The sequence below is a fragment of the Larus michahellis genome, chromosome 6, assembly GCF_964199755.1.
Source record: "Larus michahellis chromosome 6, bLarMic1.1, whole genome shotgun sequence".
NCBI classification, from domain to species: domain Eukaryota; kingdom Metazoa; phylum Chordata; class Aves; order Charadriiformes; family Laridae; genus Larus; species Larus michahellis.
The window spans coordinates 6,908,557-6,926,627 of record NC_133901.1 but is presented as its reverse complement, the minus strand read 5'-3'; the positions used below and the strand labels follow the sequence as shown (position 1 = coordinate 6,926,627).

At 48.6% G+C, this 18,071-nt stretch overlaps 1 protein-coding gene across 6 annotated transcripts; it reads right to left on the bottom strand.

Annotated features, from left to right (window-relative positions):
- Window positions 1-762: 762 nt before the first annotated feature.
- SLITRK3 (SLIT and NTRK like family member 3) lies at window positions 763-17,610 on the bottom strand. Of its 6 annotated transcripts, XR_012587508.1 has the most exons (4): window positions 10,602-16,855; window positions 7,165-7,190; window positions 3,224-3,281; window positions 766-2,547 (listed from the first exon to the last, which is right to left on the bottom strand). XR_012587508.1 is itself a non-coding variant. In XM_074590847.1 (2 exons), the coding sequence occupies exon 2, from the start codon at window positions 13,658-13,660 to the stop codon at window positions 10,811-10,813; it is 2,850 nt and encodes a 949-aa protein (XP_074446948.1). In that variant the 5' UTR covers window positions 13,661-13,678; window positions 17,530-17,610; the 3' UTR covers window positions 7,234-10,810. The 6 variants fall into 6 exon arrangements, 3 of the variants coding, with proteins under 3 accessions (XP_074446948.1, XP_074446946.1, XP_074446947.1); XR_012587507.1 differs by having other exon boundaries at window positions 763-3,281; XR_012587506.1 differs by lacking the exon at window positions 7,165-7,190 and having other exon boundaries at window positions 3,214-3,281.
- Between the last annotated feature and the right edge of the window lie 461 nt (window positions 17,611-18,071).

Below are 18,071 nucleotides of genomic sequence, written 5' to 3'. Positions count from 1 at the left end.
AGATTGGGAAGCACTTTCCCATAAGGTGCTTACTTCCTCCAGATGAAATAATGAAGTAAAGCACAATCAAGAAGCTTGAAAGAAATATTTCACTCAATATCATACGTTTTAAACCACTGGGTATTTGTTTTGATTTCCGTGATTATTTTGTGTGTGTTTGTTTTCTGCCTTAAAGGAAGCAAAGGACCGGGAAAAAAAAATAATCCCTTCTCCCCCTTTTCTTTTCTAATCACATTACAGTTTGCAAACGCCGGCAGATTGGCAGCACGACAGATCCACGCTGCTCTAATAACCCTGGCAGCGTAGGGCCTGCTTGATGTTGGAAGCAGAAAGACGTTTCTCTGTAGCGGCACCAACCGCCAGCAGGTTGTGCCTGTCCCCGCACGCGGTCGGCGCAGGACACAGGCTCTAGCCCCACGGGACCCAAAATCGTAACGATAAATCCATGTTACCCTGACCTACATTTACTCCAGCACGACACATGTGGCAATTCAGCGATCGTTCAGGGAAGGTGGCTTCAGGGATGCTGGTGGAGATCGTTACTTTGCAGCTTTTCCTTCGAGCTGCAGCGGATTACGATGCGTTGTTCCAGGGGCTGAGCCGGTTCCAGCTCAAATCAGGGGCAAGACTCAAAATAACGACCGGCAGCACAAAATCTAAACCCTTGCCAACACCCAGCAACTGCCGAAAGGTCTTCTCGGTAGAAAGATACTATAATCATAGAATACATAACTAGTAAGTCATTTTTAAGCTCACTTTTATTACAAAATTACAATTTTAGTTAATAGTTGCACAGCTACAAGATTGTTTTAATGTCAGCGCTTAATGAAACACTGATCTGATTCAACCACACTGAAGTCAAGTGCAAAATTCACCCTGATATGAATGGGTTTCCAGCTGAGAAATTCTTTGAGCTTATCATGAATTAAGGTATAGCTTGTTCTGATGACAAAGTGAAATTATTTAAAATCAATTATAACATAAAAGACACATCCTGAACTAGATGTTCGCTGAGCTAAAATTCTTGATTTACAGCTTAACATCCTAACCCTAAACGGAAATCCATACATCACTGAGTCAAAGTAATCAGACTTTAGATAACTTACGCTGGAGCAGGAAATTCATCTTTTTTTCCCCTCTGTTCAGAAGCCATTAGCATTAGCTGGGACATTTACAGCAAACAGAATAGTTACTGCTATGGCTATTGCACCGTCAAAACTCCATGAGCATAGCAGAGATTTCCAAAGCGCAAACAGTCACCAACCACCTTCTTCTGCCTTTCAAACCAGCCCTGAGTCATTTTGGCCACCACCTTATTTCACAAATGTAGAACAGCTGTGGAGCAGCTAATTACTTACTTGGAGTCCGCTGGAAGAGTAAAAACCTTCCAGGCTTGTGCTCAACCGCTAAGCAACACTCCTTTCTACATAGAAAATATACCTTAAGACATTTGTGCCAATACGATGTTAGTGGAAGCAGCTTTTTGTTGGGTTTTAAAGAAAAGGACACACTGTTGAAATGTTATTTCCCATAGTTGCATGAATATTTATATAGAGAAATAGAAATTTATATAAATGTATACATATCTATAGATACACATATTATACATTATAGGCATATACATACATACATATATACACACCGTGTTATATACACATACACAGATTTGTATATACATATATATAAGTATATATATACACACAAACGCACACACAGCTTGCTGCTTTTTAGCTAGCTATAGTTATAAATTCTCCCTCCCTCAGAGAGCCAAGATGATCTGAGTTGCCTCTGCTGAACTCCCCACGGTTGCCTTTCCATCCCAAATTAAATATAATACTCATTATTCTGCCATTCTTGTTCCTGAGAAACTTGGCAACCTTTCTGAATGACTTGAGAAGCAGCAGTTTCTCCTGCATTGCCTCTACTAACCTATTCTAGGAGACGCGGTATGCTGCTAAGATTAAGTGTCCAAAATGCTAATATGTCTGAGAAGTGCCTCCACTGACCTACATTGAGAATTTAGGTCTTAATGTAGCTATTTTTAGCTTCGTAACCAAAATGCCCATATTTTTAATAACAGTCCAAAGCAAGCCATATACCTGAATCTCCCAGAACTTTCCAAAAATCGACTTCTGCACTTCAACATGCCTGCATACACATGTATACACACATATCTATACACACAGCATATATGTATGTACTGTACATACTTAGTGTCAGCATTTCCATCACATACGTTAGCCGCCCTGTTCCAGTAGAAGTAACGACATAGGAGGCTTTGAGTGAACAGCAACTGATTCTAGGTTGTTGCAAATGAAACATCTCCGCTTTATCCCTGATGCATACCTGTGAGAGATCCATCTTATCAGTGCTTTTGTGCTCTGAAGGCTTTAACAGACTCTGGCTGGCTTGTAGGGGCTGGCAAAGCACAAGGCATGTCATACCACCACGGCTAACCTCGGGAGGCTGCTTACAAAGCTGAGTTACAGGTAGGCAATCCAGTCGATACCTCTGACAGAATGAAGTCTTGAGGTGCAAAACACCACTCTACAGAAAAACCCAACAGAGAGAACCATATTTTCAATTGGTCTCCATCTCACGCATGTGGTCAATGTGCAAACCGAGGTGTTAAAACTTATTGGCAGCCAAATGAACATCTGGGCATGCAGAGAGGTAAAAGCAATGCTGAGAATACCAACAGTCTGGAGGCTGGTCGAGAACGTGGGCCAAATGCAGGAAAAATGGGACTCTCTGAGATATTTGTATACCTGCTCTAAGAAGAGGGGTCTCAACAAGAATTGCGTATCGTTATTGACTGTCTCTAACTCAGCGAGATGCTTGACTTTCAGGTGCCATTCACGTTGTTAGCCTTGGCACAGTCCCCACTTGTCACAACTCAACCCATCTCCCAGCCATGCCAATGCCGTTGTGTCCATCAGCATCGCTGCCTGCAGTATCACAGCCCCTCACTGCTCACAGAAGGGACATATATATATATACTTATGTCTATAAAAATTAGATGCATCCACATTTCTTTCTTTGTTGGCTTAAAACCAAAGGGGAGAATTAAACATGGATTGAACGATGACTGACTCTTTCCCTTGATTAGTGCCTTTAGTTACTCTCAGTGAGGGCTGCAGAACAGGGAGACAATAGCTATGACTTGCCCTTTCCTTGAAGAAAACACTAACATAGACTGGATCTAAAAAATACCTTTACTTGCCATATTTCTTTGCTTGCCAATACTATCCACTTTCCAAAGCAGCCAGGTTTTTGGGTCACTGCAAGAAAACATAATAGAAGTGATGCCACAAGAAATGATGCTCTCTAATTAAGAAGAATGCATTAGCTATACATCTTTTTCAGCAGCACTTTTATGAAGACTGAGCAGACGTGTCCTCTCGTGGCAGTTTAACAGCACCAGAGAAACTCTGGATGAGTTTTCTAAAGAGCACAGGGACAAACTTTTAAGTGGCCAGCATCCGCTACCGCTGTCCAGGTTTTTTAAAGCTCATTTTTCACTGAAATGCTACAACCTGATTTTTCTAAGTGCTTAGCACTCCCCTGCTCCCTGCACACAGAGGACTGGTACCTCCAGTGGTGCCATACCCCAGGTCCCTGATTGCTCAGGGTGAGAGCTAATGGTGGAGCAGATGAGCTGGCCACATCTGACCCTGTAATCTCACTAATGGGAATTTCTTACGTCTTCCTTAGAGTCAGACTGTCCTGGGCGCACTCAGGAATGAGAGGACACAGCAGAGTGAACACATTTCAACTCTAAACCTGAGTGGCAATTCATACACCCTTTTGAGCATAGCTCCTTTGTTCTCCAAAGAAACGAAAAGAAAGAATTAAATTTGAAATTCCTATTAAAAAGTATTGTTTTGTGAGAATTTTCACACCGCAATGTTTTCCTCTCCAGTCATACGCTGAATAAAATCAAACCAAATAATCACAAAACCAAAAAAAACCACATTAATTGGCCTTGATTTGCAACGCCAAAGCCTCCAAAGTTCAATGACAGACTTCGGTTCAAGGCATATTCAGATAACACACATTTTTTATATATATATATATATACACACATATATATACACACACACACACACGTATATATATATATATACACACACATACATACATATATATATACACAAACATATAATAACTTAGGACCAAGTACAAAACCAAAGGTTTATGCAGCTTTCTAGAAAACTCATCTCAATTTAGGATAGCTACTGTCGTAATAGACTGCTTTTATTTTAAAAATCATGGTCTGAAAAAATATTAAAAAAATACATTTCTGCAGTTCTTTAACATGTAAACCAGCTACTGTCTCCAGAAAAGCAAAGTAAAGCTGAGAAAAGCGATTAAAAAAACACATTTTCTCATAATCAGTATACTAATGCCACTTTAACATTTGGGGAAAGTCATTAACTTCAAATGAGATAGTCCTTGTAGGATAAAGACTCCCAAACCTTTCTTCTGCTTTTTGTTTGTTTGTTTTTATAGAATTACTATTACAGGAGCCCCCACCAGCAATGGTGCCAGGTCCCACCATCAGCAGAAGACACGGCAGTGCCATCAGAAGCAGCAGCACGTCTCAGGTCTATGCCGGTCCAATAGTGATTTATCACAATTCAGGAACTCCTGCTTGAAATTATTCAAGCCCTACTGCAAAATCTCATCGCTACGGAGAGCCTCCCTTACTGGCACAGTGCTACAACAACATGCCAAATTGCCATGCCACGTGCCATGGAAGAGGAACATTCCTCCACAGATAGTGGTATTTGTTTCAATTCCCAAATACGGAGAGATTTGACCCTTGGTTAACCTAAAATATTTCTTCAGAATTCATAGAATTTACAGGATATTCTTGAGAGATTTAGAAAATTCTAGTAGAAAAGTAAAGATGTTAGAAAAAGTAAATGGACATTAAAGATTCATTATATGACGTATGACTGAGTTATTAATATTTTATATTGTGCTATGCCCCCTATTATTATCTGTTCTTTTTAAGGCACCCAAAATCTTAGTATTGCATATACATACTACTTCGTAATGCCTAAAAATAACCCCATACTGAATATTAACATCCTTAACATTCAAAAAGATAAAGACTGATGCAACATCCACCATGCAGAGACTACCCAGTACGACTGTGGGACAGGGAATTCCTATAGCACTCCCAGTGGCTCCGGTCCTTGGAGTCTTCTCCCACCATTTTTCTGCAAAAATGAACCACCTGACACCGTTCTGGAAACCACAATATCGACCAATTTAACAAAGAAATGCCACCACAGGGGAGCGTTTCCCAATATTTTGCAGTGATCAAAGATAACCTACAAGTTTCACCCCGGTAGCCACGCGTAGCAAAGCTAATGCTTTCATCAGTAATCCCCCTAACTCCTCCAACAACCTAAACAAAAGTGAAAACGGAAGTACATGATTTTAAAAGTGGGAAATAATAAGGATCAAGCAAAAGACATTTAAAAAGAATAATACTAATAAAGTATTTCTAAATAATTTGCAATTGTTACATTAATAATCGTGCTGGCTAGTTGGCTACCTATGACATTAGGTCTAAACTCTGGTACCAATTTCCACCTTTCTTGAATCTGCTGAGATGCATTCATATTTGCCTTTATGTGAATGCTCTTAGTTTAAAACAAAAAGCGCTAAAGATTGTTTGGTTAATTTGTGAATTAAGTCAATCAGAAAAATTACTAAATTGACAGCAAAACCATCTTTTCTATGCTGTTACTCATTTTATTCTGAAATAGTCACATGGAGTACTTGTCTGAAAATACTTGAATCCACTTAATATATAATGTAGTTTTCTGAGATCAGGCTTTGCTCTTCTTTCAGCTCTCTTGGCCGAAACCGAGCAGTAATGTGGTATTTCATCACTGGCTTCAAGGGAGCAGAATTAGGCCTCCAGTCCGTACCCACACAAGGGTTTGTTCCAAGCGCATTCCACTTCTTCCACTAGCTCAAACAGGCTTCGAATAGGGGCATAGCTACTCTTGCCCAAATAAAACAGAAAATTTTCAAGAATTGGGAAAAAAAGATGTATTGCCACTCACATCAACATTACAAAGTATTAAAAAATAGCATATCTTCGTACAAAGAGCTGTTGTTATTATGAAGAAGTTGTGAAACTACATATTGGGTGAATTTACTCTACATTTTGCCCATGGAAAGAACTGCGTTGTACTCTATAAGCCACACATAAGTTCACTGTGAAACTCCGTATGAGGAAGTCAAATTTAGAATCAAGTCTTGGAAAACTCAGAGGATAGGAATATGCAATGCGCAGCAGCCTGATTTTTGAGCGTGCATAAATCCAGGTTGTAAAAGAAAATGCCTTTGGAAGAAGTGCAATTCTGGAACAAGTTCACACCTAAGTGGCTGGAGCACTGCCAGAAGTCATAGTCTTTGGTTGAGTAATGTAGGTAAGCAATGAACTTCCAGACTTACGGCCAAATACTACACACTTTTTTCACGTGAACACTTCTGTTACAGATAAAGACAATTCATCATGTCTTATTCATGTGAACAGCCCGTATGAAGTAGGTACTTGAGCAAAGGAGTAGCAGAGCACTCATGAATTGCCGCTTGCACACGTCAGTGTTTCAGAAACGTAGAGCATTGCACATCGACATTTCACCGAGACCTTTCTGTCCTGCTGCCGTACCAGTTTACAGCAGAGAACACAAGTTGACCGTAACTGTGCATTTCTAGCTTAAAACCAGATCAGCTGTGATGACATGCTCAAATGTGGTTTTGTCTGGAAAGGTCTCTGACAAAATCTTGAGTTACCACAACTTAGCTCATGTCCACTGAATCTCATAATAAGTGACCTGTCCGTCACATTTGCCTAACTAGAGCGCTACAGGTCCTGCTGCAGAGATGGATTGCTTTCCAGAAGTCAGATTATTATTCATACCATAAAAAAGAACATCTTTCTCCCACTATTGATACAGTCAAGAGATCCATGAAGCCATTTCCAAGTCTCAAACAAATCTTTTAACTCAGGCAGAATATGATGGTGACAGCAATGACAATATCCAGGAAATACGAAAGAGCACTGATAATTGAGCAAGATTATTATCCTTTCTATTTTCCCATATGCAGTCATTACAGACTGGGACTGGGACTTACCTGGCCTTTTTTTCCTTTTCTTTCACCTGTAGGAAGAATTTCAATATAATCAATGAGTGAATAAAACAGACACATGATGACAGATTTACTGACAGGTTCTGAGCACTGCCACAAGCTGAACTGCCGAAGCCGATACCAGCTACTTGTTGTACAGTAGTGAAATAAACTAAAAAAATATTTATTTATTTAAAATAGTATCCCATCAAACAGCTCCAGTGTAAATGCAGATCATTTGACTTTATTTGATTCCTTCCCAATACTATTAATGCTACCAATAATACTGCTGATAATGATATAATTATCATGAATACTCCCTATTAATTAGGAGTAACCCAGGTTGAAGCATGTAAAGAGTCACCCGTCACAGATCAGAGATGATGGATCCACTTTTGTTTCCTGCAGTGGAAAGTAATGCTGCCACCCACTCAGCCTCAGCTCAACACAATGAAACAGCAAAACAGAAGTCATCAAAACACACATTAGATATCACAGTTAAATATCATCAACACTTTGAGAGCGAATCATCCCCAGATGATTCCAGTACACAAGGAAGAGGAAGTTTCCTACACAAGGAAAGAAAAATAACTCAATGTAAGCCAAAAAATTATCTCTTTTAATACAAAATTCCATTCTCATAGAACAAATTTATTTCCACTGAATAAATAGATTTCCTCACCATTCACAGGTGAGATTACTACCTATAGTTATGTCGAAATTCTCTCGCCTTTCTGCAGTTTAATTAAAATATAAACATTATTTGCAACTGGCTTTACTATATTTGGATACAAGTATGAACACCTGGGGGTTTGATGACATTGCCAAATGTATACAGCACCACTCTCACTAGGGGTTGGTTTTACTTTAACCTGATTTATAGCCCCACGCGTTACTTGCATGTAGTCTTATCAATGTAATTATTATGTCTATCGTAAGAAGGATCTGGCCTTTGCACTTTGATGTTTATTACTTTTAACACATGCATGCTCTTCTACTATCCATTAAAAAAAAAAAAAAGAACAAAGCCCAACAGATTAGAAGCTGAAAGCAGAAGTAATAAAACACTAACAACTCAACAGAGGGATCTAAGAACTTCAAATTTTTACCAATATTATGGAGCTGATGCTAGATTTACAGACATTTGGAGCTGTCCCTCCATCTCGAAACACATACAGCTACTACCAAGGCTCGGGAGATTACTTCTGTCACACCCAGATGCCTCTCCAAGACAAATTGACAAAAAAAGCCTGCAATAAGCATCCTGGCTGAAGCTATAAATAGCAACACTTGGGGTGAAAACAAGTATTTGCGGTTTTATCTCCATTAAAATGCATTGTGCTGGGTGAAACCAAGTTGTTCCCCAAGAGGAAGGAAGGACAGCTGGGTCCGAGGTGACACCGCGCTGCGTGCTGCAGCAGCCTCTGCCCCCATCCAGAAAGGAACCAGAGGTCCTTAATTCCCTGACACCAACCAGAAGAAATGCCCTGGGGAAAACCTTTTTAACGCAGTTGGGGGGGGAGGGGGGACAGGGAGAAATAAAAATAATGGCAATTCACCTGCATAAACTACCGTTACCGCTGTTCCGTTAAGACAAATTATTTCTATAGATATATTTCTGTATAAAACTCTGTATTTGAAGGTCTTTAGGGCGGCACAGGTGCCCGGCTGCGGGCTCTCCCCTTCGCGACCCCCGCCTGCCCCCGGTATAAGGCGGCCGGGGAGTACATTCAGCGGGGCGGGAGGGGGCCGGACCGGGCCGGGAGCGGGGCCGGGGGGGTCCCGGGGGGTCCCGCAGGGCTCCGCGCTCCCGCCGCGCCGCGGCCGCCAGCGCTGGGATTGCGGCGCCACCTGGCGGCCGCGCGGAGCCGCTCGCTGCCGCCGCCGCCGGCCCGGCCCGGCCCCGGGGCCGCCGGGGACAAGGTACCGCCGGGGACAAGGTACCGCCGGGGACAAAGTACCGCCGGGGACAAGATACCAACCGGGACCTTCCCGGGAAGGGAAATCCGATCGTCTTTGGTCTCGCTCCCGTTTCAGCGGGGAGCAAACGGCGGCGGGGAGGGAGAGCCGGGTGATTGAAATCCTTGGGATCCTTTTCCGGCTGGCTTCGCCCTTTTCCGAAATTGAAATTGGGTTTAATTTGCCCCTCCCGTCGCCCTCCTCTGACTGCTCACTTCGCATTTACTGCGAAGAAACACAAGAAACACCCGCAGCAATGCCTCCTCCCTCCGCTGCCAGCAGGCAGAGGAACCAGCGCTCCTGCGAGAAACGCCACTCGAGGACACGGTCTTAATTTTGCTGCCTATTTTTAAATACAGGGGAACTGCCATAAGTACAGTGCAACGTGGGAATACAGATTGTAAATCGGATTTTTTAAAAGTCTCGGGTGGTATCTTGGCAAGAGAAGCTGTACAGGGTTTTCCTCTGTTAACATCACAGTGCATTGAACTGTTATTAATAAAATAGCTTTCAAGGTTAAGGTGGGGGAAGGAAATCTCAGTAGGGGGAAGCTGAAGTTTCAGGTTCAAGCTTTGTATTCCTATATATATATATATGGGTATATATATATATATATATGCATTTTTTTCAAAACGTTTTATTAGGAAAGCTATACCAGACGCATCACTGTACAATGATTAAACATTACCTTTACAATTTATATTCACTTGAAATTACAGAATAAATATATGCACATTGTTGTACCTTTGTGTGTGTGTGTGTGTGCGTGTATGTGTGTATGAGAGAAAACATTAAAAGTGCTTCCTACAAAGCTGTTAGTGATAGGTGCCCAGTAGCTTTTTTTTCCTCTTTTTTTTTTTTTTTTTTTTTTTATATTTGCATGTTGCTTTTATTAGGAAAGTGCGGATGTCCTCCAAAAAACCATGGCGTCATGATGAAGTGTCACTGAGCATCCCCTAGGTGTGTGCGCCACGTGGTTACATCCTTTGGGCTGCTCGGCTCCCGGTGGCTTCCCCCAGCCCACGGGATTCCCCTCCGCAGCCAGCGGGACCCCGCTCCCGCGCTGCGCGGAGGGACCGGGCTGGCGGCGGGGGTGGCGGTGAGGGTGCGGGTGAATGTGCGTGCGAGGGAGGGAGAGAGAAAAGAGTGAGACATTCGAGCAAGACCCTCCCCTCCCATCCCTCTTGCAGTTTCCAGGCATGCAGCAAACTGCGCTCGTTTGCTTCTTTGCATTTTTTTTTTAAATAAATGTACAGAATCTGTGCCATGATGGGCAAGAAGAAAGCAAGCCACAAGATGCCACCTTCCCTCCCCCTCCCCTCCAAGGGAAAATATAAAGGAAGTTTACTGCAACGGAAAAAAAAAAGAAAACAAAACCAACAATAAAGAAAATAAAAGAAAAAAAAGAGAGAGAGACACACATAGAATTTACTTAATCAGGATCAATACAAAGATCCCCGATAATAATAATAATAATAATATACCTTAGACATGGCACAGTCAAAGTCTCAGTTTCAGTATAAAAAATAATGATTGATTAACATCTGCTGGCAAAAGTCTGCGAAGGCACTTCATCGATTAATGATCTGAGAACGGCCCTTCCCCGCAGCGCGCACATCTGGCGGGGGAGAGAGCACACAGCTGTATCCTCTACTCGCATGCGGCGGTGCCGGGGCGGGCGGCGGGGCGGCGGTCAGAACCGGTACGTGGTCTTCTCCAGGACTTCGAGGTAATCCGGCTTGGTTTGGAGTTTGGCCCTTAACTCGAGGTATTCGCTTGTGGGGGTTTGGTGGTCTGAGAAGCCCTTGCCGGCCGCGAAGAGAAGGGTTTCTTTGAGCCTGGCGTCCTGCTGGAGGTCCGGGTATTGCATGCCAGGGGGGTGGACGTGCAGTTCCTTCAGCTTCGGCACCGTGCCGTACAGGCAGTCCACGAAGCCCACGGCGCAGGGCGGCGGACGGTCGCGGTCCCGTGGGGCGCCTCCTCCCGCCGCCACCGCCCCCCCGAGCCCGCCGCCGCCCGCCGCCAGCCCGCCGCCCGCGGGGTGCTGGGGATGGACGGCGACGATGGTGTTGAGCTGCGAGCTGGACACGGCCAGGCTCCACTCCTGCTCCTTCTCCAGCAAGGTGCGGTAGTTGGTGCCCGGCTCCTGCGCGGCGGCGGCGGCGGCGGCGTGGGCGAAGCGCTCGCCGCCGCCCCGCAGCAGCTCCGCCGCCTCCCCGCCGCCGCCGCCGCCGCCGCCCGCCGCCTCCTCCTCCTCCTCCCGCGGCTTGTAGATGGGGTTGTTGCACATCTGGGTCACCGGGTGCGGGATGTAGTCGTAGACGTGGCCCGCCGGGGGCGCCTTCTCCGGGGACCGCTCCCCGCCTCCCCCTCCTCCGCCGCCGCCGCCGCCGCCGCCGCCCCCCTCCTCGAAGATCCGCGGGCAGCGCAGCGGCACACCGCCCAGGTCGGCCGCCTCAGCCCGCGGGCCGCGGAACGGCAGCTTCCGCCGGCGACGGCGCAGGACGAAGGCGAAAAGCCCGGCGGCCACCAAGACGGCGGAAAAAAAGAGGACGAGGAGGCTGAGGATGAGGACGGAGAGGGGCACGGCGGCGGCGGCCGGCGGCAGCTCGTAGGCGGCGGCGCCGGTGGCGGAGGGAGGCGGAAGGGCGGCGGGGGGCGAGGCGGCGGCGGCGGCGGCGGCGGCGGCGGGACGGAGGGCGGCGGGGCAGAGGGCCGCCAGCTCCAGGGAGCGCAGGTCGCGGCGAGCCAGGCGCTCGGGGCTGGCACACAGCACCTCGCCCACCACGCTGACGGAGCTGAGAGCCTCCAGCCACTGCTTCAGGGGCACCAGGTCGCAGGTGCAGTCCCAAGGGTTGAGCTTCAGGTCGATCTGGACGATGGCGTGGAGGTGCTCCAGCACCCCGGCCACCGGCAGTGCCAAGAAATGGTTGTTGCGCAGGTTGAGGCGGGCCAGGGAGGTGCCGGCGAAGGCGTCGGTGGGCAGGGTGCGGAGCAAGTTGTCGTTGAGGAAGAGCAGCTTCAAGTTGGGCATGAGGCTGAAGGCCGCCGGCTGGATTTCCCTGATCAGGTTGTACTCGAAGTACAGGTAATGCAAACTCTGCAGGCCCCGGAACATGCCCGGGGTGAGCCGCTCGATGTCGTTGCCGTTCAGGTACAGGCTCTTGAGATTCGGCAGGTTGATAAAAGCCCCGTCCTGCACGTAGGAGATCCGGTTGTTGCCCAGGTGTAAGAGATCCAAGGAGGAAAAATTCCAGAAATCGGAGCGGTAGATTTTCTGGATCAAATTCCCGCTCAGGTACAGCTTCTTGGCGTTCAAGGGCCTGGGCAGGAGCTCGGAGATGTTGTGAAACCCTCGCTCCTTGCAGTTGACCGTCAGGCCCAGGTCGTTGATGTGCAAACTGCAAGAGCACCCGGTAGGGCAGATGATGGGGATGGGGGGCCGGGTCTGGTAGGCAGCCACGGGCGGTTGGTTCGGCCCGGGGTACAGGCCCCGGGATGTCGGGGGAGGCCGGGGTGCCCTGGGCTGCTTGGTGGGTTTGGGCTGTTTGTTGGATGTTTTGTACTCAACAGAGGAAGCGGTGAAATGGAAGGAGGACAGCATGGAGGAAGGCTTCGTAGGCCACGCGTTCTCCTTGCTGGACGACAGCTGAGGGATGCCCAGGCTGGCTTCCACCTCGGAGTCGGACAGCATGGGACAGAGCTTACTTCTTTTGATTTCCCGCAGGTCCTTCCCGTGGAAGTGGAAGGGTGTCTCGCAGGTGATGTCCCCCACCAGGGCAGTGTAGGGGATGCGCTCCAGCCAGCTCTTCAGCTGCACGATCTCACACGTACAGTTCCACGGGTTCTCCTCCAGCTGGATCTCCATCAGGCTCCTGCCAATATGGTCCAACATCCCGCGGTACGAAAGGACTTTTAGCCGGTTCCCGCGCAAGTCCAAGTGGGTTAAGGACACAGACTTAAATAAGTTGGTGGGAAGCATGGGGATAAGATTGTCATTTAGTATAAGGACCCTCAATTTACTTAGGTTTCGAAATGCCCCGCTTTCAATCCGTTTAATGACATTGTAATCTGCCTGCAGATATTCCAGACTTTCCAAACCCAGGAAAGTGTCGTTTCGGAAAATGTCCAATTTGTTTTCGTGCAAATACAACCTCTTCAGAACTCGGAGCCCGTTAAAAGCCCCCGTCTGAATGTCCTGCAGTGCATTGTTCCCAAGGTTAATAGACACAGCATTGTTCAAGTGAAGAAAACTGTTGGTGTACAATTTCCTCATGGAATTCCTCTGCAGATAAAGTTTAAAAGGTCTGGACCACGACTCTGTTATCTGACTAATATTTATAAATCCTTTGTTGTCGCAATGTATATGGAAAAGGCTCTCCTTCACTTCACAGTAACATGGATCAAAGCAGGGCTCATCGAGTTCCTCCGAGTCCTCTATCAAGGGAATTGGTGTAGTCCATGCTAGAGCAATTGTGCTTAGAAGAATTATCCACAACATCCTTCCTTTATGATGCGTCTCTGCCGTGGAAGGTTTCATCATTTGTTGATGTTTACAAAACTGCAACGGGAAGAAAAATGCAGATTTCAGTATTTCCGTCCTGCCCCGCTCCTTTTACCAAGCCCCTACCTGCTAGACTTGTGTTAGGCTCCTGAAAAGTTCAGCAATTGTTGGGCAGACGTTCATAACCAACTCTGGGGGTGTCGGATGGGCGAGCCTTGCCCTGATTTGTACTTAGGAGATGTTAGAAGGTTTCATCACGCGATACCAGCCTCCCTTATCCCCCCATTTGGTAAATGCCACCTATAAAGAGGACAGCACATGCAGACCACACAGCAATATGAGCACACAGGCTGAACGTGTTGCATCTTTACATGTTTTCCACCGTAAGACTAGTGTTTAGAACTACACGTATTTCATACTTGTTTGCAATTTTAGCTTTGTAGCCACCATAGCCCGCATTGACTACAGGGGGAAATACCAGTGGGTAGATTTCTCCAGTGTCGCACTACATCTTTCATACATGCAAACTCCTAAAGTTATTGAATCTCAATCCTTGAATCTCTCTCCCTCCCGGCTCAATATATTCCATACATAAGTTCAAAGGAATGTGCAAGGTTTGCTGATGTCCCTGGCAAAACGGTTCCCTTCAGAAATCCCCGCAATACCTTTTAAATGGTTAACAATCCTTATTTAAAAGAAAATCTTCCCCTTCCAAACGCACCGATGAATTAATGCAACTGGTATATTATCAGATAAATACATACCACATATTAGTCATTTTAGCTGATTAAAGCATTTAGAGATGATTAATCTTTCTAAAGCACATGCCCATGCGATCAGCAGATCTAAAGGGAAGTGACAGCTAAAGAGGCACCTAGGATTGAAACGCTCAGCCTGCCTTGGATTAGGGTATTTTGCGCCCCCAGGACCAAGCAGGAGACCTGGTTAAAAAGCTGAAAGTGGAAGAAAAAATACCTTGACACTTACCAGCCGTTAAATTATCTATCCTACTATATACGTTTCCGAATGAAGACACCATTCTTCTCCAATCAGATGAAAATAATACTGTACTAATGAGATGCAGCTCCTTCAACATATGGGTTCACCCTTCCCTTCACCAGATATTTTAAATGTGCGGGCACCGAGAAATGCTAAGGATGGTAATAATAACGGCGGTGATGCAGCCTTCCTTGAATCACTGAAATGCCCATTAGAATTATTCGGAGCGATCGTTGCTTTTAGTCTTAATCTTTCAATAGAAAAGGTCCTTTTTGCCTTCCTCGAGTAAGAACTAGAAAATTTTGCCCCCCATCCACAAACTTAAGAGCAGACAGATGCATTTAGGGGAGAGAAATGCCAGAGGAACAGAAATCCTTAGGATCAACTTGCAAATGAAACCCTCCCCTGTGGGAAAGAGGAGATGGTTGAAAGCATGAAAAGAGAAATACCCTCTGCAATTAAAACCACCATCTAATTGGGAAGAAGGGAGAGAGATGAGAGCTATATTGCAGCATCGGTCTCTCTGTCTCCTTTGCAAAATATTAGCCACTTAAGTTCTTTCTCTTCTGCAAGGGCTGTAATAAAAAATAAAAAAATAAATAAAGAGGATTATTATATCTTCTTTTTGGAAGAGGGGGTGTCTTTGACCCTAGGCGGAAACAAAAGGATCCAGAAAGGTTGTACTTACCGGTTCGCAGAAGAGATTTTAGCACATCGTTACAAAAAAAAAAAAAAAAAAAAAAGGAGGGGAAGGGGGGAAAAAAAGCTCGAGTTTAAAGATTGCTGGTTTCTCTCTGTCTCTCCCTCTCTGTGTCTCTCTCTCCCTCTCTCTCTACTCCTGCTGAAGCTGAGGCAAAAGGGAAAAAAAAAAAAGGCAGCAAAAAAAAAAAAAAAAAAAAAAAGAAGCAAGCCTGAGACGTGCTGGGAATGCAATGAGCCCCTCAATGATCTTCTTTAGGATGCAGAGCTGCTGTTTGGCACACTCAATGGAGGAGGGAGGAGAGGGGCTGCTGCAGGCTCCAGCGCCGCCGCCGCCGCCGCCGCCTTCTCCGGGCACCGGCAACGCGGAGCGGGAGGGCTGGGGCGCGGCGGAGGATCTCGGGCTTCTCTCCTTCTCCGTGTGTGTGTGTGTGTGTGTGTGCGTGTGTGTGCGTGTGTGTGTGTGTGGTGTTGTTGTTGCCCTGGATCAGGCTTTTCCACGTCATGAAAATGAGCTTCAAGAAGGGGAACAAATGAAGGGGGCGCGCTTGGCACCAGGTCGGGGGCGCGCATTTGGGAAGCCCTGACTATACATTTTTTTTTTCCTCCCCTGCCTTTTTTTTATTTTTTTTTTTTTTAAGGGGGAAGGAGGGGGCTGGTTGGCGGAGAGGAAGGGAAGTGGGAAACGAGCAGATGGGGGAGGCAAAAAAACCCAAGAAGAATCAGAGAGGAAAAAGCCGCCGGGATGGGTCACAATTCGCACACCCCCCTCCCCTTTCTTAAAAAAAAAAAAAAAAAAAAAAAGAAAGAAAGAAAAAAAAAAAAAAAGGCCAACTCTGGAGGAAATCAAAGATGCTCTGACTGCAAGCGCCAGCCGAGCTGCCGGGGCTGCGGCGGAGAGCAGCCCGGCGGGCCCCGGAGAAGGGCAGCGGTGTCCCGGCCCGGCCGCCCCGGCTCCCCCCGCCGCGCACCCCTGCGCCGCCAGCGCCTCCTCGCCTCCCTCCTCCGCGCTCTCTCTCTCTCTCTTTCTTCCCTCCCGTCCCGGTGCCGTTCCGCCGCTCCAGCCTCGCAGCCTCTCCGGGATCCGGCAGCCTCCCGTCCGCCACGGAGGCAATGCCAAAAAACCTCGTGGGAGAGACCCCGGCACCTTTCGCATCCTTCCACCCGCCGCGGAACGTGCGCGCAGGCGGAGGGCCGCGCCCGCGGAGGGCAGCGCCGCCGGCCGGTATCTGCCCGCCCCGGGAGCCGCAGGCAGGTAACAGGGCCGCGCGGGGGGCGGCGGATCCGCGGAGCGTGTGGGGGGGGGGGGGGCTTGCGCGGCTTCGCCCGTGGCTGAAAGTTGCTGGGCGAGATGCGTCGGCGGGGTCGGGGGTCTGCGGGCTCTGCCTCCCCCAGGTCGCACCCCCGCCGGGAGACGGGCGGCCCCCGCGGTACCTCTTGCATCCCCGCCGTACGCACCCGTCCGCGCCCGCGCACACGCAAGTCCCCAGCCGTGCACACCCATCCCCAGGCACACATCTGCGCGTATCTCCGCGCACAGCGGGGCCGAGACGCTCCGCGCCCCGCGGGGGCCGCGTAAACTCCGCGGGGCATCCCACAGCACCCGCCGCCCGCCCCCGCTCCGCGCCGCCGGCTCTCGCCTTAAACCCCAGCTCCCCTTCCCACCCGCCCGGGGTAACTCGGCCGGGAGGAGACTTAACTGGAACCGCGGCTCGGTAGCAAAAAGTTGACGGGCAGAGAAAGCTGCAGGTGCGGGAGGGAGAGCCCGGGGCGCCCGCGGCCTCCTGCCCCCCCGACGGCGCTCTGCGCGGGCAGGGGCGCTGCCTCCGCGCCCGCGGCCGTGCACCATCTTTTCCCAGCCGCCGAAGCTCTCTTTTCGGCGGTGCAATATGGACGCACCGCTCCCTCCTAATTAAATCGCTGCATCATTCATTTTCTGACGCGGGAGCGACATGGGGTACCAGCAGGCAACATGCACCTGACACCCCCCTCTCAAAAAGAGGGGGGGGGGGCGGAGAAAAAGGGCGAAAGGGGAAATCACAACAGTTTGTTCTTGTAACAAGCGCACAGAGGCAACTCGGAGAAGCGACCTATGCACATTCCCCCCCCTCCTTGCACCCCGCTGTGTTTCGGGGGGGGGTGTGGGGGGGGAAGAGAGCCGCCCCCCCCCATCCCCGATGCTGGGCCGAGCGGCAGCATCCTGCCCTGACCTTGCAGCGCCGCTTCCCCCGGCCGGCAACTTTCCGAAATGCCACCGAATAACGCTCGTCATCCTTCCCAGGGCTTCTGCCTTCAAGTTTTGCAGATGGGCTGGGGAAGAGAGGAGGGAGGGAGGGAGGGAGGAAGGGAAGGAGGGAGGGCGGCTGGTGGGGGGGGGGGGGAGCGGGGGGGCTGGGAGGGGATGGCCCTTGAATGCAAATCAGCGAGCGCTGCAGGGCTCCTCGGGGATGGCGGCGGCCCCGCCGGAGCCCCCGCTCGCTGGCAGGGCCGGCCGCAGGTCCCAAGGACACCCCGCCGGTTCCCAGCCCGGGGGGGTATCGCCGCCCCCACCCCCCCGCCCTCGCCTCCTGCTCGGCCCTCGCACAGGGCAGCCCCCGAGGATGCCCTCGGAGGGCAGGGGGGGACATCTCCCCTCCCGCTGGCATCCTTTGCGCGTCCTACAGCGGGGCGAGGAGGAGATCTTCGCTCGCCAGAGATGGCTCTCCCTGGGTTTGGCAGGGTTGGAAGACCCGTGTCCCCATGTCCCCCCCCA

What these genes read in the sequence shown, in the direction of transcription:
- SLITRK3 (XM_074590847.1), bottom strand. Translation starts at nt 13,660, where the DNA reads ATGATGAAACCTTCCACGGCAGAGACGCATCATAAAGGAAGGATGTTG.